Below are 23,387 nucleotides of genomic sequence, written 5' to 3'. Positions count from 1 at the left end.
AATATGCTTAAATGAGGGTACAAATGTCAAATCATAGAAACTGATGATTATCCTTTTAAAAACATCATTTACAAAGTGTTTTTTAAAACCTCAAAATGCCACCCCCCTCTGGATTCCTAAGCAATACATTTCTTTTTCTTTATTTGGAATCACTGTGACCTAGTGAATCACCAGCTCATGAGACTACAGTAAATTTATTGACTCTATAAAACTAATTTGTCTGACACATATTACACTAAAGTACACATGGAGTGTCTTGAGAGATTCACAAAAAAGGGAATTCTTATGCTTTAGACATCAAAATAAGTGAAAGCAATAATTACATCCTCCTCTATACAAAGGGGCTCGTGTACCAATCAGCTTCAACCAGTGGCTCTCAAATTTTAATGTTCAGAACTCTTGGAGGACTCATTAAGTTCTAGCTTGCTGGGCCCCAGCCCCATCCCTACTCATTCAGGGTCTGCAAGAGGCTTGAGATACTGCATTTCTAACATATTTCCAGGCAATGCAGATACTACTGGTTCTGAGACCCCCCTTTGAGAACTACCAGGCTTAGACTAGTGTTTCTGAAATGGGTCCCCCTTAGGGGACATTCAGCAACATCCACAAACATTTTCAGTTGTCACAACTGGGGAGTGTGGTGCTTCTGGCATCTAGTAGGTAGACACCAATGATGTTGTTATACCCCCTACAATGACAGGACAGCCGCCTACAACAGAGTTATGCAAACTACAATGTCAGTAGTGTCAAGGTGGAGAAATTCAGGTGTAGATTCAGTTATGTTGAATTTACAAAAGTTTTAGAAATTCTAGTGGTTTACAAAAACAAAGATGTGCTTTTGCTCACATTACTGTCCACTCTGTTGGCTGCGGCTCTGATCCAGGTATCACTTATACTAAGACCCATGCTAAAAGAGCAATGCCAGTCTTCAGACATGTTGATCTTATGACAGAGGGACAGGATATGAGAGATCCAAGCATTGACTCTTAAAGCTTCTGCTCAGGGATGGCCCATGTCATTTTTCCACTTATATTTCCTTGGTCAAATTAAATCGCGGGGTCCATCCTGATTCAGTGGCTAATCCTCCAGTAGGGATGGAACCCAGGAAGAGGCTGGTAAGGAGGAACTGGTTATTCTGAAGAAATGATCCCAATAGAAAACATCAAAAGGGTACTTTTGTTTCTTTACAGAAGATTATTGTTATCAACTTGTAGCTACAGTAGTTTTTCCCTTGGAACTACATCATCAATTCATCAGTTTACCCTGAATGGCTGTAAGGAACCCATTTATTGCTTCTCTAGAGGCAGCTATACCTGCTTGCTCTGGAAGTGCATTCATATATGGGTATAATTCTACTTATTTGTATTCACCCATATATATGCGTATGATTCAAGGTGGAGGAAGAAACTTCAATGCACAGGAGATGAATATATATAATCAATACTAAAAATGAGAATCACTCTTATTTTGCCAAGACTTAACATAAGCACATAAAGCATAAAGCACAGCTGTTATAATGTTCTAAAAAGGAATGCTTTTCAGCTTTTTAGTAAACATGATTATAAAGCGGCTATTTAAGTAAAAGATCAAAACTGATTTAAATTACCTGAGCTTGATTTCCTAATCTTTCTAAACATCGAAGAAACAGGCAACTTAAATGATCATTTACAAAAGTTTTAAATACCAGATACTGACCATTATTCAAGACAAAGTCTGGTAAGCCAGAAAAAAAGAACCCATGGAACCATTAGCTTATGCTGCTTAATCTAAATTCTCACTTTTAAAATGATTTCCCAGATTTGTCCAATTCTTTTATTACTTTTTCACAAATGGCGTGCCAGCCTTGCTAATACCAAGTCAGCGTGGCACTTTCAATATTTTTCAGTTGAGTATAAATTCTAGATAAAGGTTAAAAAGTGCATTAAACAGATGTTGTACGTTTTGGTAAAAAAGCCTTATGCACAAAAAAGGGGGCAAGGGTGAACCTATATAAAAACAAACAAAAACCAAAACAAAACCAAATCCTAAAAACTTTCCTGAATGATTCCAGTAGACTAAAAAGCAAAGCTCACTTTGCATTTGGCAGGATCTCTTGGCACTTGATGATAGGGATGGTCTCTGAGGCCAAATTCTTTTTGTCAATGAATGTAAGAATGAAATCCAAGCCAAAGCAGTAAAATCTGAATCATCGCCCTGGCTGGACTTACACTATCGAGGTAGTGGCATGAATCTTAATTTTTTTTTTTTTTTTTATGATAGTCACAGAGAGAGAGAGAGAGAGAGAGGAGAGAGAGGCAGAGACACAGGCAGAGGGAGAAGCAGGCTCCATGCACCGGGAGCCTGATGTGGGATTCGATCCCGGGTCTCCAGGATCGTGCCCTGGGCCAGAGGCAGGCGCTAAACCGCTGCGCCACCCAGGGATCCCGGTAGTGGCATGAATCTTAAAAGGATAGGCTGGAGGCAAGAAGCTCACTCACCCGTTACCATAAATTGTTTAACATATTCCACCTGACTGTGATAATTAACAAAAGCCCCATTATTAGACTGGGTAAATATCACTAGGTCTCCTCCCTTAGAAAATGACAAATAATAGAAAATGTGAATGATATTAAAGACATCAGAGGGATAGAAGGTCACCAAATCGTAAAAGTCCTGAGCTTTCTCCAGTATGCCATTTTAAAGTCACTCATTTCTGATACGTTTCTTCACATCCTGTGTCTTCACACCATAATTTAACCTCATTTTAACTTCCACTATCATTTAATCACAAAGACAATGTTTTTTATGACTTCATAAGAATTACTGTGTAGATGAAAGCATAAACAGCTAAGCTTCCTGGCTTCATGAATCTTTCTAACAAACCTGCTTTTCAATGTGAACTATTCAAGTTTGCTCCTTACCAGTACCACAAATCCTCACGTCATGCATCTCGCAGGTCATGCAATAGGGATGCTTTTCATATTGTTTAAGTATGAAAAGGGATTTTCCCTAGGGAGTGTAACAGAAGAGTGCAGGGGAGGGAGGGATAATTTTAGGCATGGCTTGCTCACAGGGGCTCAGACATTTCCTACAATGACCTTCACCTCACTCTCTCTCCTGCTCTCGGTTCTGTTTCTCAATGTTTGTTTCACTTGAGGGTGAAGCTAACTGCCAGCAGCTCCAAGTTGCTATTGTTTAGCTTTGGGTCTAGTGGAAAAACCACATCTCTCTTCTAATAGTCTTAGGAAAAATTCTGAGATTTATTCTGATTGGTTCTGACTAAACTGAATTGGGTCAGATGGCCATTCCTGAACCAGTCACTGTGGTCAAGGGAAAAGGTGGTTCTGATTTGATCTGCTTGGGTAATTTCACTTGAACCACTTAAGCAGTGATGGATAGGACAATGGTTTCCTCCACTAATAATAATGATAATTATGATGATAATGATAATAATAATATCCTTATTATTTTTAATAATAAATTTATTTTTATTGGTGTTCAATTTGCCAACATACAGAATAACACCCAGTGCTCATCCCGTCAAGTGCCCCCCTCAGTGCCCGTCACCCATTCACCCCCACCCTCCGCCCTCCTCCCCTTCCACCACCCCTAGTTCGTTTCCCAGAGTTAGGAGTCTTTATGTTCTGTCTCCCTTTCTGAATATCCTTATTATTATTAGCAGATGGGGCAAGGGATGCTGGTCAGGCAAAAGTATACCAGGACCTCAAGGTATATTTACCATGAAGCAAATAGTTCTTAAGATACAGAGCTTCTGACTAGATTAAGCTCCTTCCTCAAACACTACATGCAATTTTATATTTCTATTTTTATATTATTTTCAGGCTCCCTCAGATAGCATAAGTTTCAAAAATTCTTAAGACCTGGATCTTATCCTGCCAAGGCTAAATCCATCTGAGTTCCATATCATTAAGGTTAATTCATTTGGAGAGCAGGACAGAATTATTCCCCAGTGAGGCCCCAGCACCAACCATTAACAGTAAGAGTTCACCAGTAACAACAGCCCTCCTGAAATTTCCCGTTGTAAAAAAAACAGTGAGCTACCAAGATTCCATTGTACTTAAGAAAAGTTTCCAGTTTTATAATAAAAAAATTAATGAAACTAATAAGTAGAATTTTTTTTGTATTGTTTTCTTTGAAGTTGTTTCTTTCTGGAATATTATTTTAAGCCTTATCTAACTCTTCACAGCTAACTTAGTTGTTCTCGACCATCTAGTAGTTTAAGTATTTGTGGTGTTAAATACTAACACAGGAGGGCTCATGTCCTAGCCCCGTTTGTTTTCCCCACCCTTGGCATGCCCAACATGTATAAGGTACCAGGTGAAGATGACTGAAAATAGGGATGGAGGACTAAAACTCTATCTCACATCAATCCTATAAGTTTATTAAACATCATAGTCATCTCACAAAAAAAGGAAACCAAGGAACAATTCAGCTCAATAAAGGCAGCACAAAGGCCAGAAGTATGTTTTTCTACTTCCTAGAACATTTCACCTCCCCTATTTCGTATTATCTTTGAAGGAATATTCTGTGGGCTCAGCAATAATTTCACATGCTTTTGCGGTCCGTGTTTCTCTAGCAGCCAGAACATAGTAGCAACAACAGAAGTTGGGAGGAGAAGAAAAAAGGAAAGAAGAGGTCAAGAGAAGTTTTATTTTTTCAAATTAAAACTAGAGAGATGTAGCATCCAGAGGACTACAGAGAATGATCTGGAGCAGAGGGAGATATTAAGGAGGTGGAAGAGAAAGTAATCTGAGGAAAGGTGGAAAGAATGGGTATAAATGTTGCATGTAGGTAGATGTGGTGGTAGCGGTGTACAAAATTCTTTTCTCTATTTAATTTTTTGTAGTGAAGCCAATATCAAGGCCATTAGTTAAGAGAGAGGGTGGAAGAGCTGATATGATAAATTTGAGAAGAAAAGGTATAAAATTGTCATCTAAGAACTTGAGAGGGAGAAAAAGAGAGAGAGAGTAGACTAGAGAAATACAGGATGATTGCTAGGCAGGATTAAATATTCATTAAATATTGAGGGTCATACAGCAATTGCACTGCTGGGGATTTACCCCAAAGATACAGATGCAATGAAACGCTGGGACACCTGCACCCTAATGTTTATAGCAGCAACGTCCACAATAGCCACACTGTGGAAGGAGCCTCAGTGTCCATCGGCAGATGATGGATAGAGAAGCTGTGGTCTATGTACACAGTGGAATATTAGTCATTAGAAACGACAAATATCTACCATTTGCTTCAATGTGGATGGACCTGGAGGGTATTATGCTGAGTGAAATAAGGCAATCGGAGAAGGACAAACATTACATGGTCTCATTCATTTGGGGAATATAAAAATTAGTGAAAGGGAATAAAGGGAAAGGAGAGAAAATGAGTGACAATATCAGTGAGGGTTACAAAACATGAGAGACACCTAACTCTGGGAAATGAACAAGGGGTAGTGGAAGGGGAGGTGGGCGGGGGGTTGGGGTGACTGGGTGATGGGCACTGGGGGGGGCACTTGGCAGGATGAGCACTGGGTGTTATGCTAAATGTTGGCAAATTGAACTCCAAAAATATAAATAAATAAATATATATATATTGAGGGTCATAAATGTAAAATCAATCACATCAACATGGGATGTGTTTTTCTCCTGGTTCATTCACTGCTGGTATGGAACAGATAGAGGGTTGAATGTAACCAAGCCTGTGATTTCATCAAATGAATTGAGAAGGGAGCAAGAGTAAAGGGTATATGCAAAAGTCAAACTGCATTCAGTTACCACAGGAATTCAGCTGATTCTGGGCAGGGAAGAAAGAATAGGCAGTTTGATAAGGGTCAGTAAAAGGCTGTGGGATCAATATTTAGATCCCATTTAAATGGGTTTTTAAAAATAGGATCCATATTTAAATTAGAATCTAGAAATCCTAGTAGAACCATTGGTAGAGTTGAAACAAAAGAAAGAGCACTGAAAAGTCAAGAGGTAAGCAGCAAGAATTAGTGAGTTTATCGAGAAACTGCAGGGTCTGATAATGCCCAGATCGAGGGTAGGACCATGAACATTAAGGAGCTGAGGAGGAATCAGAAGACAAGATCACTGGAAGAAAGGCCAGGGCATGCTAATCATTCTGTCATCACTGGTCTACCTGTATACTCTCACCTAGGTTCTCCCAATCACAGTACTCAATTTGTAGCTTACTAATCATAAATGAATATCATCTTCCAGGAAATCTCAAGTTTGCATTAGAGAAATTTTTACTATCATCTTAAACAAATAATAGAAATGACCCAATCAGGTAAGACTCATTTCACCATTTACTTGCTGTTTTCTTTATTATGTTCCTATCTAAATCACAGATTTAAATCTATGATTCTACAGAAATAATTAATAAAAATGCAAAATAATACTACACCTCCTAATAAATCCATTAAATTATTATATTATGTTAAAGTCTAGTTCATATTTTCACTTCCAAGTGTTATATTTAAACACATCAGAACATTACATGGAGATATTAACTGAAAATATGAAAAAATGATCAAGTGGTGGACAGAATAAAAAACTGGAGAAAAAAATCATATATAGATTATTTACTTAATCAGAGATACTCAGTGATACACTAATTTCAGAGAAAGAATGTTCCTTTGTGAAATTCCCATAAAAATTAGAATTCACACTGTACTAAATGCATTTTGTCCTACATATTTGAGCTCTCATATTTCATAGGCATATTGATACATAATTGAAGACATTCATGAATAAAGAAATGTGTGAAGTATATGAATCTTCATGCCACACCAGGCTTTAAAAATATCTAGTCACAATACAGATATACATCATCATTCTGACTGTGAGACTATCTGGAGCTATGAGAAAGCCAAAACTTCCCCCAACTACTTGAAAAATCTGTAACTACCATCCCGATAGCTATGTCTTGGCATTACTTTTTCTACCTTTGCCCAGCTCCGGCCCATTGTAATCTTCACACAAAACTCTTGATGCCTAATGATACCGCTGATAATTCTACAAGGACCCCTCATGATGTTGTGCTGTCTATGTGGTCAATATCTACTGGTAGATATTGCAGAATTGGCTAACGCCTGCCAAAGTGTTCAAGTCTGCCAAAGTAGAGAAGTTCTTTAACCCACAAATTTGTGATAGGGTTATTTTCCGGAGCTTCAGCCCAATACTCTGGATCTTTGGAGTACCATACAATTTTTTTAAATTAAGCAGTTTTTTTAGTTTTTTTTTTTTTCTTTATCTTCAGAATATACAAGGGCTGGCCAGAAGCTTATTGGAATAACCGACATACCTCTACTTCTATGAATTCTTAAACTTAGATATGTTCTTAAACTCTTTTCCCCATTAGGAGCTTATATTTTGCTGAGTTTTCTTAGTTGCTCATGAATACAGACCTATATAATAGAATTACACCAAAGCCCTTCCATATATGCCTATGTTTATATGGGTCCTGGGGGGGGGGGGAAAATAAAACTAACACCGTGGACTAACACAGTGAAGTTTGTTTTATAGACTTAAAACTCTGATAAATTGTGTCTGGGGTATGTATATATTTTTATTCCCTATGTTACTTATGTTATGAAATATTTCCATAATTGGATTTCTTTCTAAACACACATTTTGAAGCCATCATGTAGGAGTGTTCTAAATAGCAAAGAATTGAAAAAAGAGGGTTGGATTAACCATGGAACATTTACATTGACATTTGACCCTTAGCATTTTTTTAAATCTCCATATATATTCAAGGTCTGTCTTATTAACAAATAGAAGGTTCTCCAGGTTTTCTCTGATTATATAGAACTTGACTGAGGGCAATGAGAACTTAAAAATCTCATCCTGTAAAAGCACTACCATTCTTTACAAAGTTCTTCACAGAACAACAAAGAGATCACCTCAAGCAAAGTAGCCAAATATCTAAGAATCTCTGAAGCACAAGATGTACACAGTCCATTTATGCTTAAGAAAAATCAATATAACACAAACACAACTTAATAAAAAGACTTACAGAGAGATTGTAAAAATTCTGAGGTTTGACCTACCCATCAATCAACCAGGTCACTTACCAGATATCTCCTCTAGGCACTGCTTAGCAGTTTTATTATACGACAAGTCCATCTTAGTAGGACTGGTACAGGAGTCAGCAGATGGTAAAGAGGTACCTTCATTTTCTGAATGTGATCTGAAATTACCAAAAAGATAGAAACAAATAGCAATTGTTGTCACCAGTAACTCAAAGTTCTCTAGTACAAGCAGAAAACAGCATGTTAAAAGTTTACTATTAAGGTAAGTATGCATTTCCTTATGATGGAGACATTCCAAAACTAACTATAAGAGAAAGTCCTTATTTTTCATATATAACCCAAGTAGGAGTGAGATTAATAAATCATATTTCTTAGACTTTTCTGAACTTGAAAGCTTTTAATTACCAATAGTTTCATTTTGGAGGAAGCAAAAGACTTGAAAAGATCCAACTTTCTTTCTGCTATTTTAGACAGAGTCTGGCTAAGTTATGTTCTTGTGAGAATAACTAATAAAGTTACTGAGAGCACCCCTAAAATTATTTTTTCCATGAAAATTCTAGACAATATATCCTAAAATTGAAAGTGTAAGTAAAAATAAATTTCAGGAAATTAAGGTCCATCAAAACTAAATTTCGTCTACTTTATGTTTTACATGTTTATGTGTGTGTGATTAACATGTAGAGAGTAGGTCTAATCAAGTGAAAAGCACACAACAGATGGACTGAGTGTATTTTGATATTCCCATCTTTCTTCATGCATTGCTTCTTCCTTTTATGCATAGGCAAATGTTTTAAGAGGCATGATCTTTCCTGGTACGGCTTCAAAATCTACATATATTTGATCCAAATTACCACATCTTAAAAAAATCTCCAGCATGAACTACTAAGACACAGATGGACGCAAAACAGTAGAGCATCATATGCTAGACTGTGTCCTTTGGAGATTTCTCATTTGCTTGGAGTCCCGTTTGTATGACTGAGTTTGGACCATGGCAAGTGGTCACTACATATTTCTTATTTTTAAAGACATCTAGGGGGAATATTTATATGTGAAAGAAAAGTTCAGTATGTTTTTTTTAAATCAATTTTTACGTAACATTACTTTTATTCTCAATCCTGGTGCTGAGAGGAAAAAAAGTGTAATCACTGACACCAAAGACACTTTATATTGAGCTGAGAGATGTAGAAGCTCTGAGCTCATTAGGATTTTAAGAAGTCATGGAAAACTTTATGCTGTATGTATGGATATACATGTATATACAGGAATTGATCTAGAAAAGAAAGAGCTATGTAAAAATTCATACAAATGGTCTCTGTGGATTTCTGGCAGACTGTCTTTATTTTATTCTAACTTAAGACTGAATTTAAAAGCACGTCAAAATTAAGAAAAAGGATATACCATTCTAGTGACAGGGCATATCATAAAGGCCAGTAAAGACCTTAACGTTGCTAAAATCAACAAAACACTGTAGCCTTCACCTTCCTTGATATCTTGGCAGCATTAAGAACAGACGACTTATTCTTTTCATGAAATTGTCCTACCCTGGCTTCTATGACAAAAATTTTCCAGGTTGTTCCTCATTCTCTCTGGATGCTACCTTTCTCCTCTTTTGTTTTCTTTTATGCAATCATTAAATATTGTGGTTCTGGGTAGTCAAAAGAAGGGGATACAGAGGCCAAAAATTGTGAGTTCCTCAAAGCAATATACTAAATTTTGTTCAGTTTTCACTGTAGTCTCTTTAGATCATCCGAAACATATTCATTGTATTAGTCACTACCGAGCCACACATGAATCCCAGATTCAAACTCTAACCCAGCATTTTCCTTTGAATTCCAGATGTGTATCACAACCGTTTCATCCACATTACCACTTGGTTGCCACAAGGTTATCTCAAACCCATCATGTACAGAATTAAACTTGTGATCTTTTCTCTATAAACCTGTTCCTTGTTTGCAGTATCCTGGTGAAACCTTTAGAGTTTCATAGGTATGAGGCTGTGCGTGGTCTGATCTCCGTCTGCTTCTCGAGTGTTATCTTGCACAGGACTGCTCTTATCTCCCTCCCGTGGTCACAACAGTCTTCTACCCACTTCTCATAGCTCCCTGCCTTAACAGAGCTTTTACACTCTGTTATTTTCCATCCCTCTTTATCCAATTGAGTCTCTCCCTTCAAGTCTCAGTTCAAGTAACTTTTCAAGAATCATCCCTAGTTTTTAAGTAAAGTCCCAAATTAGAAGAACCTATCGCTCTCTGTATCTTTTTTTTTTAAAGATTTTATTTATTTATTCATGAGAGACACAGAGAGAGAGGCAGAGACATAGGCAGAGAGAGAGGCAGAGAGAGAGGCAGGCTCCATGCAGGGAACCCGATATGGGACTCGATCCCGGGTCTCCAGGACCATGCACTGGGTCAAAGGTGGGCACTAAACCGCTGAGCCATCCAGGGATCCCTCTCTCTGTATCATACTTCATACTCTTGAAATGCAAAATCTGTAATTATTTGATCAGTGCTTCTCTCCCAAACTAGACTTCCATGTTTAAGCTCACTGTTATATTCCAGTGCCTAGCCCTGGTCGCAGCAAATAATTGGTAAATAAAAAATCTTACTAGTAATGATGATAAAATATATTATTGAAGTATAGTATATGGAAGGAAGCATGGTATAATGGTGCATGCACTGGGTTCCGATGTAAAACTTGGCCCTGTAACTGAATAGTTATTAACTCATGTGACCCTGCTAAGTTACTTAGCCTCCCTGAACCTCAATTTGCTCATGTATGATAGCCAAGAAAAATAGGTGCCTTGTAAAATAATTGTGAACTCAAGCATCATTATTACTAAAGGCCTGGAAAGGTACTCTCTTGAGGCATGTAGGGTTCTGGTCAACATTAAAATGTGGGGAATTCATCTGGCTCTCTGTGTAGTCCATTTCTTTTCTTCTCTGGCTCCCAGGTTCTCCTATATCTCTATTGACAGCCCCTCCCTACTCACTGCTAAAGCCCACTACAGTTGGTTCTTCTATTTGGCCTACTTTCTTCCTGGCCACTGTACTTCCCTGACCTGTTCCTTAGCCTGCTGTCTCTGAATGAAGGGAGAAAATCCTCTGAAGCTTTCTAAGGATTTTTGTTACTTGCTGAAAAGTTTAAATGGAGAGTATGTCGTGAGACTAGAGACCTCAGGGAAAGCTCACTGGCTGCTGGCCAAGAAGCCTTAGAAAGGCAGGGTGCCTTGGTAAACTGGCTGTGAGCCAGGGCTGGCCTATGGTCCTGCCGACTCAGTATTCAAACACTCATCTCTCAGAAGCTGAGTCACACTAAGTAGTTCACCGTGATGGCTGTCTAAAGCCCAACGCCAATTGGTTTTTATTAGAACATGATTAGCAGCTGGGACAGGAGCCTGAAAGCATGTGGTCATGTTAGTTATGAAGATTCACACACTGCCTCCCTCTAGAAAAATATGCATGGAGCAAAAGCATATTCAGAACATGTATTGAGAGTAGAAATTTTACTTTGCTCTGAACAGATTTTTTTTTAAGGTTTTATTTATTTATTCATGAGAGACAGAGAGAGGCAGAGACACAGGCAGAGGGAGAAGCAGGCTCCATGCAGGGAGCCCAATGGGGGACTCGATCTGAGGACCCCAGGATCATACCCTGAGCCAAAGGGGGAACCTCAACCACTGAGCCACCCACGTGCCCTGAACAAACAGATCTTAAAAAGTATTGCTCAGGAGCTGACTGCGGCTATCTTCCTCAGGATATGAGACCCAGTACTCAATGCCATCAGCCATCTCCACACCCCTTGTCTGAGACTTTTATAAAAAGGGTGCACACTTCTGAGAGCTCAGTCTTGTCTTAGAAGCCTTTGTTTTATTTTGTTTTATTTTTTTTAATGTGTCAGTGTGTATTTCTGGCTAATTCCCTCTTATCTTTTCACTTTAAGTCACAACAGACAATCTTATTTACCTTGTTTTCAAGTTCTTTGGTGTATTTTCCATGGTATTCCCCACACTAGCAATGATAGGGAAGCAGATTGATCAAAGAAAGGAACATGGAAAGGTAAAATTTCAAATAATTATAAAAAGGACTTAGAAGACAGCTTTGGTTTGTATATACATGTAAATGAGTCCAGATCTCTGTTCCACATATGTTACAAACCATCCATTTCTCCAGGATTTCCATTCATTATTTGTTAGGGAAGAATCAGATTTTAACTCCAGTCTCCAGAGGGGCAATCACTGCTAACTGGTAAAGATTTAACTTTTATACAAATAATCAAAAAAGTTCAGTTAAGTCTCTGAAGACTCCTAATATGTCTTCTTTTTTGTACATGTTTCATTCTAATAAAATAAAAGGATTTGGAGTTGACCCATGAAACAAGAGTTCAGAATCCTAGTGTTCTCCAATCAAAGGGTACATTTTGACAGAGTGGATACTAAAGTGGCACCACTCATTGTTCCCACATAAACTGATACTGCATTTTCCTCATACTTATTGGAAAAAGAAAAAAATAGGTGTCATCATGTTCCTTTAAATTATTTAGAAGACTGGGGTGCCTGGGTGGCTCAGGCGGGTAAGCGGCTGCCTTTGGCTCAGGTCATGGCCCTGGGGTCCTGGGGTGGAGCCTTGCTCAGGGCTCCCTGCTCAGCGGGCTGTTTCTCCCTCTCCTGCCACTCCCCCTGCTCGTATGCACACGCGCTATCTCAAATAAATAAATAAAATATTTGTTAAAAATAAAATAAAATATTTAGAAGACATGCACTGTGCACACTAACTACTGTGCATTTACAACATGGTCGACATGTTACAGAAACCCGTGGAAACTGTAAAATACAGCATTGCAAAAACACTAATCTATTTAGAGCGCTAATAAGCCAGGCTCTCGGTGTCAGCACTAACTTTTACTAAGGCGCAAAGTGGTGAAAAGTCTAGACTTCACCAATGATTAGCATAAAAGCTATTTCCTGTTGATGTGCACATACTATGTGCCAAATACTATGCCTGGCATTTTAACTATGGCATGTCACTTCCATGTCACAACAATCCTGTTGTTAGGGAATGGATGTCTGCTTCCTCCCCCAAATTCCTATGTTGAAAACTAACCTCCAATAGGATAGCATTAGGAGGAGGAGTCTTTCTTTGTGAGCTAATGAGGCCTTGAGTGGAGAGCGCTGATGCCTGGGCTTCTGGGCTTCGTGTTGTTAGAAAAGAGACCTCGGAGAGCTCCCTCACTCCTGCCAAGTGAGGGTAGAGTGAGGAGATGGTCACCTAGGAACCAGGAAGCAGGCTCTTGGTAGACATGTAAAGTGATAGAATACTTTGATCTTAGACTTCCTGGCCTGCAGAACCATGAGAAAGAAATATTTGCTGTTTAAGCAGCCCAGTCTATGGTATTTTTGTTACAGAGGCCTGAACAGATCAAGACACCTATAATGTAGGTATTATAGATAAATTTAGGCTTCTAGAGGTTGAATAATTTGCCTTAAGTAACAAGCTGGTAGATAATTATCCTGTATTTGAACCTGGCTGCCTCTAAATACTTTTAACCACTCCCCTTCAGTTTAACACCATCCAAACGCCCCAGGACACTATCTCAGTGCATTTAAGGTCTCTTTAGCTGACAGATACCTTGATCACTAAGTTAATAACACACAATATTTGAATATGACAATATCTATTGGTCTACCTGAAATTTTCTTCTTTACTCTTTACTAACCTTAAATTTTTACTCTTAAAAAAAGAAGCTACTATACATACCACTTCACGGAACTCAACAATAAGTCCTAGATACTATCAACCTGCAAATTTCAAGTTTCATAAATATGAGTGTTTTCTTATTGGTTTAAAAATATATCCTTCTGTGGACTCGTTTTAATATGGATATAGTCACAAATGTGAACACAAATAGAACTCGTCAGAGACAGCAATATTAACTAATGGTCTTATAGTTCCCGATTCATAAATCCAACAAAGGCAAAGTATCTTTCCAAAATCACCAATGGTTTTGCTTTCTTCTTTCCTTTATGTTGGGAAGGTGTACAGGTGACAGCCAGGGCCAAGGACAGAAATCCATCATGGTGGAGAGTAGTTCAGTGTGGATGGGAGATTGGTTAGACTCAGGTGGGTTGAGCAAATAAGAAAATATATTGAAAATCATGGGATCCAGGTTTCTCAATCGACAAGAGGAAATACAAGTATGGAAAGGGAATATACATATTGTCCTCAATTTATGAAAGGGTTACATTCCAATAAGTTGAAAATATGAAAATACCGTAAGTTGAAAATGAATTTATACACTTAACAGACCGAACACCAAAGCTTAGCCTAGTCTACCTTAAACGTGCTCAGAACACTTACATTAACTTCAGTTGGGCAAAACCATCTCACACAAGGCCTATTTTACAACAAAGTGTTGAATACCTCATGTAATTTATTGAATACTGCACTGAAAGTGACCAACAGAATGGTTGTATGGAGGCTGAATAATTGTAAATGCATCAGTTTTGGACTCTTGTGATTGCCGGCGGACTGAGCTGGCTCCTCCTGCTTCCCTGCATTACCCGAGAGGGGATCCTACTGTGTATCATTCACCTGGGCCAAAAATAATTTCAAAGTATGATTTCTACTGAGTGCATATTTGCTTTGACACCACTGTAAATTGAGGATTGTCTCTGTGTGTGTATATATATCATAGATAGCTCATAGATACTGAGGAAAAGAATGATATAAGAAGTGTGTGTACCTACATGGATTTACCACTTAGGAAATATGGGAGCAGTGAGATCTTGGTTTCTAAATGCCACTCTCTACTAAAAGAAATTAGGGCTCCTTAGTAAGAGCTACAGCCAAGGTAGGGAGAGTACAAGATGAGCCTGGAACACGTTGAGCCAAAAAGAAATGAAGTTCTCAAGTAATAATGGGGCAGAAGCCAGCGTAAAGGGGATCCCCATAGCGAGATCTGAGAAAATATAAGCATAAATATAATCCTTTGAATACAACAGGAATCCATTAGTCCATACAATCTGAAGACAGAGGGAGAGAGGAAGGGAGAAACGTATCTCTTAACAAAGAAAGCCAAGGCATAAGTGCACAAGGAAGGTGCAGGATTAGAAATCATTTGACCTCCATTAAAGTAGAATATTAATTTATGCAAGAAATCTCAATGGATGCTAAAACTTATGGGTAAAAATAGATCAAGGAGTCAATTCTTTATAGAGTCTCAAGATATCTTCCCACGAAAATACTTATTAAATACAAATGGGGCATAGTAATTCGGGAATGAAAAACCGTGGCAGACATTATCTGAATCAAGGGATCTAATTTACCACCACCAAAATGGGAAGGAGTAATATTGTTGCTACCTGATAGGATGCCATGGAAAGAACATGGCATCATTTCTGTGATGTTCTAGACAAAAAATACAGAATATGCACCTAAACATGAGGAAATATCAGACATTCCCACCCAAATTAAGAAACATTGGACAAAGGTCTGTCTTCAACACATCAGTGTCATGAAGGTCAAGGAAAGACTGAAGAACTGAGGGATATGACATGACAACTGGATTCAATAGTCATCCTCAACCAGTCAAAGGGATACCTCTCTGGCACAATCAGTGAAACTTGAATAAAGTCTCCGGGTGCTCTGAGTGAGTATATATGGGAGTGCTTTGTACTATTCTTGCAAATTTTCTGTAAGCTTAAAATTTTTCCAAGAGCAAATAAAATATAGAAAGAAGAAACAGCAGTGGTTTGATTGGGCAATCTGGCAGTAAAGCCTGGAAGCCAACTACAGAAGGTATTTGATAAAGCTTCTCTGCTGAGAGAATGCCAGCTCTTAGCACTATCCCACACAACAGGCCCTCTTCTAGTGGTGTCTGGATCCCATTTTCAAAATACTGCTGTGTGAGGGAGTTTCAACTGCTACCCGATGCAGAGATCTGTATCAGACCTAGCAAAAGACAAGCTCGCCCAGGCAAGCATTCACTACGCTGTACTTTGTACTGACGACCGATTATGTCCAGCTCACATAAAACCAAAATTGCGGCATAATCTGCAACGGTAGCTGCAGGGCTCAGAAAAGCTTTGACTTGCATGACGGTTATCTGCTCTACATTTCAATCTTGGTAGATTCACAGCTCCTCCTACTCAATTTACTGGTTCAACAAATTAGCCAAACTTAAAACCCTGTGACTAAACATTTTCAAAATTAATGTTTTGCATTCTTTACCTTTCACAATGTAGTATATGCAACTGTCCATTTTCCCCGTCACTTTCTGGGTAAATCTGAAATCTTGCAAAAACTGGTTACAACAAAAATTTCTCCTGAGAAACCACGATGCTGTTGTATAAGATATATGAAAGAAAGAAAGCCTCTAAATTCAGCCTCTAAATTGACCTAATTTTACAAATCAAGTGTGCAAAGAGGGTCTCCTCTTATATTTAATTCATAGGTTTTCTTCTCTGTATAACAATCTCTTGTCTTATCTAAGGGTTGGGTTCTCTGTGTGTGTGTGTGTGTGTGTGTGTGTGTGTGTTACCCACACTCCCGATTCTGCTCCCTTTGCTTTTAGACGTTTGCTTCATGTCCAATGCACTGTTTTCCTGGCATTTACTACAAGTGGTCAGAAAATAAGAAAAGAACATGGACCTCAAAATAACAACTTATGTATCTGGTTAACAGCTGTTTTGAAATTTATTGGGATTTAGAAAAAATGCACAGGTCTTTCTTTTCTCCTTAATTGGGTATTTACCTCACTATGGGATTTCATATATGTTTGCAGTCATGAGGAATATAGCTCTAAAGTGACGAATACAAAAGCAACGTAAGAAAACTAACACGTGGGAAGAGGAGAGCTAAGGTAACATTTTTTGAACTCCAGGAAAGGAAAACAAGTTTGAAGAAGACAGCATAAAGGGCAGATGTTGATGCTAGAACATATAGAACAGGAACAAATAGAGCTTCCTTTCTTAACTCTGCTCCTCCCCTTTCTCCTTCCTTTCTTCCTGTAATTGGGACCCCTCATTCAAGTCTAACAAAGCTATGGCTGCAAGTAAGGAAGTTTCTCCCTCATCTAGCCATCGGACATGGTCTGACCTATGCAGTCCTCTTCCACTACCATTCTTCACACACATGCTCATGTGCACACACACACACACACACATGCTAGCACACGCGCGAGTCCAAGTGCCTGAGACTCAAGAATTTCTATGACAGGCTCCAATCAACCTTCATTTTCCAGGAAATCTGTTCTACTCGCTGACTACCCTACACATCTGGTGTTTATCCTGTTTATAGGGTTCATTGAGTCTTAAAATTCCTTTCCTGTCCTCATTCCTGCATGCCTAAGTCGCACTTATCTTTCAGAACCCAGCTCAAGTGCCACTATCTCTGATTCTGATAGCTAGGGGCAATTTTCCTTATTTTGAAGTCTCAGTGTATCAAATCCAGTTCACTGCTAGAGAGCTTTACCCTTCCTGCTTCATTTTGTAGCCATCCTTGAGTCACTCTCTTGCCTACTATGTACACTGTGGATGATGGAAGGAAAATGACATATGGACATGTGCTGTTTCACTCTGCCCTTGATGCCTTACCCATTGTAGATACTTAGTAGGTAGTCATTTAGAAAAGGAAAAAAATAAGTGAATAAATGTCCTGAAGAGAAGTACTTCATTCTTTAAATATTTTAAAGCTGTTTATATTTCAATTAAGCCACCTCATTTCTAGGAAGTAAGAGATTTGAGAATTTTCCCTATTCCATTGTACGTTTTTGCTAATTTTTCTATCCTATAGCAGGTGAGTCTAATCCAGGTGGAGGTGTTCCATTCAACGATTTTATTTGGTGTCTATTGTGGGCAGGTTCTGTTCTGGACATTATGCTACTCAATAAGAAACACAAGACTTGCTCTCAATGAGCTTACATTATAGCTGGAAATGGCCGAAGTCACACTTATTAGTTTTCAAAATAATAGCAGATAATGATAAACTATGAATAAAATACAAGAGGATGATGTCATATAATTCTAGCAAGATTCCTATGAAATGTTTCTTTGGACTAGATGGTTGGAGAGGCCTTCTGTGAAGAGGCAGTATGTAAGCAGAGATCTGATGCAAAGAAGTACCCTGTTTTCTCTAGAAGAGAGTCATTATAGGTAGAGAGATCACTAAGCAGGATAGGTTACTTTGTTGAGACACACAACAAAGGCAGGGGTTCAGTGCACCACAGAGAGAATGGTATGAGGGTGGTTTGAGGGCCAGATTACGTAGGCAAGGTGTTTGGGTTTCATTTTTTAAGTGTAATGTAAATCTGATAGATTGTCTTATGATTTGGAATGACATATATAATTTATGCTTTTAGAGGGTTAGAGTCCTTGCTGTGTGGAGGATACTACTGGAAAGGGCCAAAAGTGGAAGCTGGAAGACTCACTGGAAACTGGGTAAGGTTGGTGGTGACGTGGCTTGGACTAGGACAGGTAGGGTGAAAATGGAGAGAAATGCTTGACTGAGGGTATGTTTTGGGGAGACAGCCAATAGGACTGGCTGAAAATACAATGTGTAGGGACAGGGTGATTGAAAATGAAGAATATGGCTTCTTTCCAAATTTTCTTTCTTAGTCTCCCACACAAAGAATCATGCATCCCAACATCTAGTCTCTGTAGTTTTAGTTACCAGCACTTGCCCAGGACTTTATAATCTGCCTACTACATGTTCAGTAAGGCTTGGATTGTAGAATTATAGAATGTCAAATTTGGATGACGCCACAACATTCTCCCTTCTACCTGACAAATTCTGTCTTATGCTTTAAATCTCATCTCTTGCTTACCTCCTGGAAGCATCCACTGACTCCATCCTCATGTAAGACTTAGGGAAACCTTCTACATTATTTCTTGCATATACTTTTATAATAGAAATGATTTTTTAATCTTTATTATGTTTTATCATTATCTCCTATAGACTCAGCTCCTTGAAGGCAGAGGATTTTTAGAAAAAATCTTTGTAACTCTTATTACATAGTATTTGCAGAACGAGTGATGAGTACATAAATGAATAAGTATTTCATGCTTTCCCTTTACCTAAACTATGGCAAGTTGTCATCCTATCATTTCTTAATTATCTGTGGTAGTCACCTTAATACTTAACAAAAGTGGCCTACTACATTCAAATAGGTTTAAATATTGGGAACTTTTGACATTAAATTAAAAAATTCTTTCTTAAAATTTTCACCTTTGATTTCAGTTATCTCCACTCATTAAGTCGATAAAGATATACTAAGTTCAAGACTACTTTTACCACATTGTAGTGATAAATGAGTTACAAAAACTTAATATAGAACATCTTTGCATTGTATAGGAAGTAGGACTAATACGAAATCCATCAACTTCCAGAGCTCAACATTATATTTATAGAATTCTGACATTCAATTTGTAAGAAAGAGTACTATGAAGCATATATTAGAGTCCCAGAAGGAATAATTAATAACCCAGCCTGACCTAGACACGGGCTGAAAAAAAAGGGAAAAAGATCAGCCATCGATCTTCCCATTTTATAGAAGTTATTTATCTTTAAATATCAAAAATATGTATGTTTATACATATACACACATATATATGTATTTTAAACTTACACTCCTTAAAAGCAATTAAGCATTTCCCATCATAAATGAATTCTGATTTAGAATTTTCAATCTACCATTCACATTTTTCCACTCAGAATCTTTCTAGTAACAATACTTCTAATTGCTATACGTGCAGAAAGAAATGTTGAGCAAAGAAAGTCATGTGAAGGGTCCAGGCATATTTCCGTTCAAAGGCAAACCCCTGTTAGCCCTGTGACTTTCGGAGATGATTACTATTCTGACTTGAAATCTCTGATTCTTCATCTCTGTAAAATGGAGATAACATTCTTTTCTCATGAGTTTATGATATAGTGGAAATGAGAAAATGAATACGAATCTTGTGACATACAGACTTGCATGGGGTACTCAACAACATTACAAAGTAGCTAATTATTACTATTATCTTACTGAATAATTAGCAACTCCCGGAAAGTCTGTCAGGCGTCTTGCAGGACGGGGTTGGAGCAGGCAAAGTCAAAAATACATCAGGGGTCACATAATCCAAACAAAGTGACTCTGGGATATAAATATCTTTCACTGATGGTTAAAAAGCTTAAATACTGACTACCCTACCTTGAGGAGATTCACATGATCATTTATAAAATTATTCTGATTTTATAAAAGACTCCCAGCAACTATCGTCTCATCTATAGACTATAATGTGAAATTTTCTTACTGGATGGTTTTATTTCCAACCACCTGTGTTATTCATAAGAGTACAACTCATTGCTGACATCTGAATCTGGCTCTGTGCTAAAGTTCCTACATGGAGTTGCCTTATTTAATCTTTGAAACACCTAAATAAAGTAGATACTCTTACCCACCACACTTTACAGGATTATAAACTGAAACTTGGGGGAGACTGTTCACTATGTGGCAGGTACTGTCACAAGCCCTGTGTAAATATTAACTCACTTAATCTTCGAAAGAGCCTTATGAGGCTACTTCTATTATCACTCCCATTTTACAGATTAGGAGATTAAGGCGCAGAGTCTTTAAATAGTTTACCCTGAAGTCACATGGCTAATAAATGACATTATCAGGATTCTCACCCAGGCAAATCAGCTCTCAGGGTCATCTTCTCAGCAACACAAGATATTATTTCTGAACATTAGTAGAACCAGCGGACTTCACAGTCCACACTCTTAGCTGCTTGACTATATTACCTCAGTTTCATAATCTTCACTTTAAAAAGGGCAAACAGAAACTCAGAGGTTGGACATTTGGCAAGGTCATACAGCTGGTCCATACTTGGACCTGTGAGCCGTGCTCCTTCCTCTTTTTAACAGGGAGTGTTTTATCTTTCAAATGGAAACCAATGAAGTTGTACTCCCTGGATACTTTACGACCAACAAACAAGCCTGTTGCTATTTCCGGGAAGATGCTTGCTAACCTCGCAGGTACAGTCTTTCTGCTTAGATTTGGACTTTTCTGTGAGATTCATTTGTGATGATTAGAAATGACTGATGCCTCTACAGAATAGATTTGAGATGCACGAGTGGGCTGAGCAGGACATATTTAAAACTATGATTTTTTTCTTCCGTATTTGAAATGTGGATTATGATTTTGACATCTTAAATTCTCATTTGTCAGATAGGGACTCTGGAGTTAGAAAGAGCTGACTCCCATCTGATCCAAAGAAAAAGGTTTTAAATGAATTGCTGCTGCTAAAGGCAGAAAAGCAGACTTTAAAAAGAGCTGAGATGCAATAATTAGAAACTTGCTTTGCCGAGGATATAAAGCACCAGAAAAGCACTTGCATTTTTCACTGAAGGATAACAAATCATTATATTTATTTTCTTTCCTTAAAAAACCCACACATTTAATAAATTTAATATGCTTTTAAGCTATTATATAATATTGACACTTACTTAATTATACCAGGTCCTATTTTCTATTCAGAAAAATTTCTCACCTGCTATTGAACTGCCAACCTACCAAAAGGGCAGACATTATTCCTCCCTAAGCATCTCTCACCAGAAAGACAGTGAATAAAAATGGAGACAAAGCAGCAACTGATGTATTTCTAATTGATTAAAACAAACCAGACAATAGGCACAATGCGCTATTTTTGTAACTGTATAGTAGAAGAAATATTTTAAAATATGGCATTTATTGGTATACTTTAATCCTTATAAAATAAGTAAGTATAATGCACAAACTAATAAATGAAGTACAAATACAATAATTATGTAGATGATTATTTTTGCCTCGAAACCTATGCTTATAGATTTTATTCTGGGAATGTAATGCCTTATAAACAACATTTAACAAACACAATGTGCCAGAACATATAGTAAACATACGCACTGCCCTATTATTCTTCTCACCCTGTTAAATAGATATTATTCTGCCTATCAGGCAGGTGAAGACAATGAGGCTAAGAGACGTTAAGTAACTTGTTCAGAGTCACACAGCTGGTAAGTGCCAGACCAGGGCATTGAAGACACATGTGTCGGATTCCGGAGTCCGCCCCTTTAACCATCCTGACACACTTTCTCCCAAGGGTGAAAACAAAAATATCTGTAAACTCTATAAAACTGAGACTTATTTTAAAGGACTACTAATAAAAACAGTAGGAGGAGGGGTAACAGTAATAGACATAGGAGAGAGTCACGGCATCTGGGTTTTACTTCACCTTTGAGAACAAGTTAACTTCTGAAGGCCTCAAGTTTTTTTTTTTTTTTTTTTAAGATTTTATTTCTTTATTCCTAAGAGACACAGAGAAAGAGAGAAAGAGAGAGAGAGAAGGAGACACAGGCTCCCCATAGGGAGACCGATGTGAGACTCGATCCTAGGACCCCAGGGTCACGCCCTGAGCCGATGCAGATGCCCAACCGCTGAGCCACCCAGGCGTCCCTAGAGGCCTCATGTTCTTAAAAAGAAGGGTCAAGAGGGCAGAAGAGGGGAAGAGGAGAAAGGACAAGGCCAGAGCATACTAAATAACGGTTTTCTTAAGAAGTGAAATTCTAGGTGTGCGTCTTGAGGATGCCAATGTTGCAGCGCGCCTAGGAAAGCGCCGGTGTGGCCTGGCCCAGGACGGAGGGCCACCTACCTGTAGATGAACGGCGCCACGGTGGCCGTATTGGGGTGGCTGTGCTGCTGCTGCTGCTGCTGCTGTGGGAGCTGGACGGCGCCTCCGCCCGCGGGGGGACCCTGCGCTGCCGTCCCTGCCCTCGGGGGGCGCCAGGCAGCCGGGGGCGCCGGCCTTCTCGGCCTTCTCGGCGGCGCTGGGCTTGGGGGAGCCCTGGGGAGGGCCCCCCTTGGTAGTCCTGAACTTCTCCGACTCCTTGCTCACTGCACTGCCGGGCGAAACGGTTGGCTTCGCCATGGGCACCTTGGAGCCCGGTTTCGGAATGCCACTGGAGGAGGGGATTAAGCTCTCTTTCTTGGCCGCTGTCGTCTTGCTACCCTTTGGGATCAAGCTCGCAATTTTTGAGGTCTTCTTTGGAGCCGTCTCTGTCACCTGATCCTTCTCATCCTTGACTGGTTTTTCAGTGCAAACTTTGTTTTTGTCCCTGTTCTTCTCCTCTTTGTCCTTTGGCTGCAGCAAAGACTTTTTATTGCTGAGATTTTTGCTTCCAGCCTTCGGAGGGGCTAGTTTAGGTGATGCTTTGGGGCTGCTACTGGTTGAGCCACCACTATTCAGACCACTGTTAAAACCTTCCGTGTCACCAGACTCAGAAAAGGCATCGTCATCCTTCCCACCATCACTGGGGCCTGAACTGGAGGACTGGGGGGGGCG

General features: G+C 38.8%; 1 protein-coding gene across 4 annotated transcripts in view; it reads right to left on the bottom strand.

The window, feature by feature from the left end:
* The window catches only part of NAV3 (neuron navigator 3), a 189,423-nt gene extending 166,596 nt beyond the window's left edge, over positions 1-22,827 (bottom strand). For all 4 annotated transcript variants that reach the window (XM_038558518.1, XM_038558520.1, XM_038558521.1 and 1 more), the window contains exons 1-2: positions 22,698-22,827; positions 8,075-8,190 (exon numbers count right to left, since the gene is read on the bottom strand). In XM_038558518.1, the coding sequence (XP_038414446.1) occupies positions 8,075-8,126 (52 nt within the window). In that variant the 5' untranslated portion in view covers positions 8,127-8,190; positions 22,698-22,827. The remainder of the gene's footprint in view (positions 1-8,074; positions 8,191-22,697) is intronic.
* Positions 22,828-23,387: the final 560 nt, after the last annotated feature.

This window comes from Canis lupus, chromosome 15, assembly GCF_011100685.1.
Source record: "Canis lupus familiaris isolate Mischka breed German Shepherd chromosome 15, alternate assembly UU_Cfam_GSD_1.0, whole genome shotgun sequence".
Taxonomy (NCBI): Eukaryota; Metazoa; Chordata; class Mammalia; order Carnivora; family Canidae; genus Canis; species Canis lupus.
Note: the sequence above shows the minus strand (reverse complement) of the source record. Positions and strands in the feature narration are given on the sequence as shown.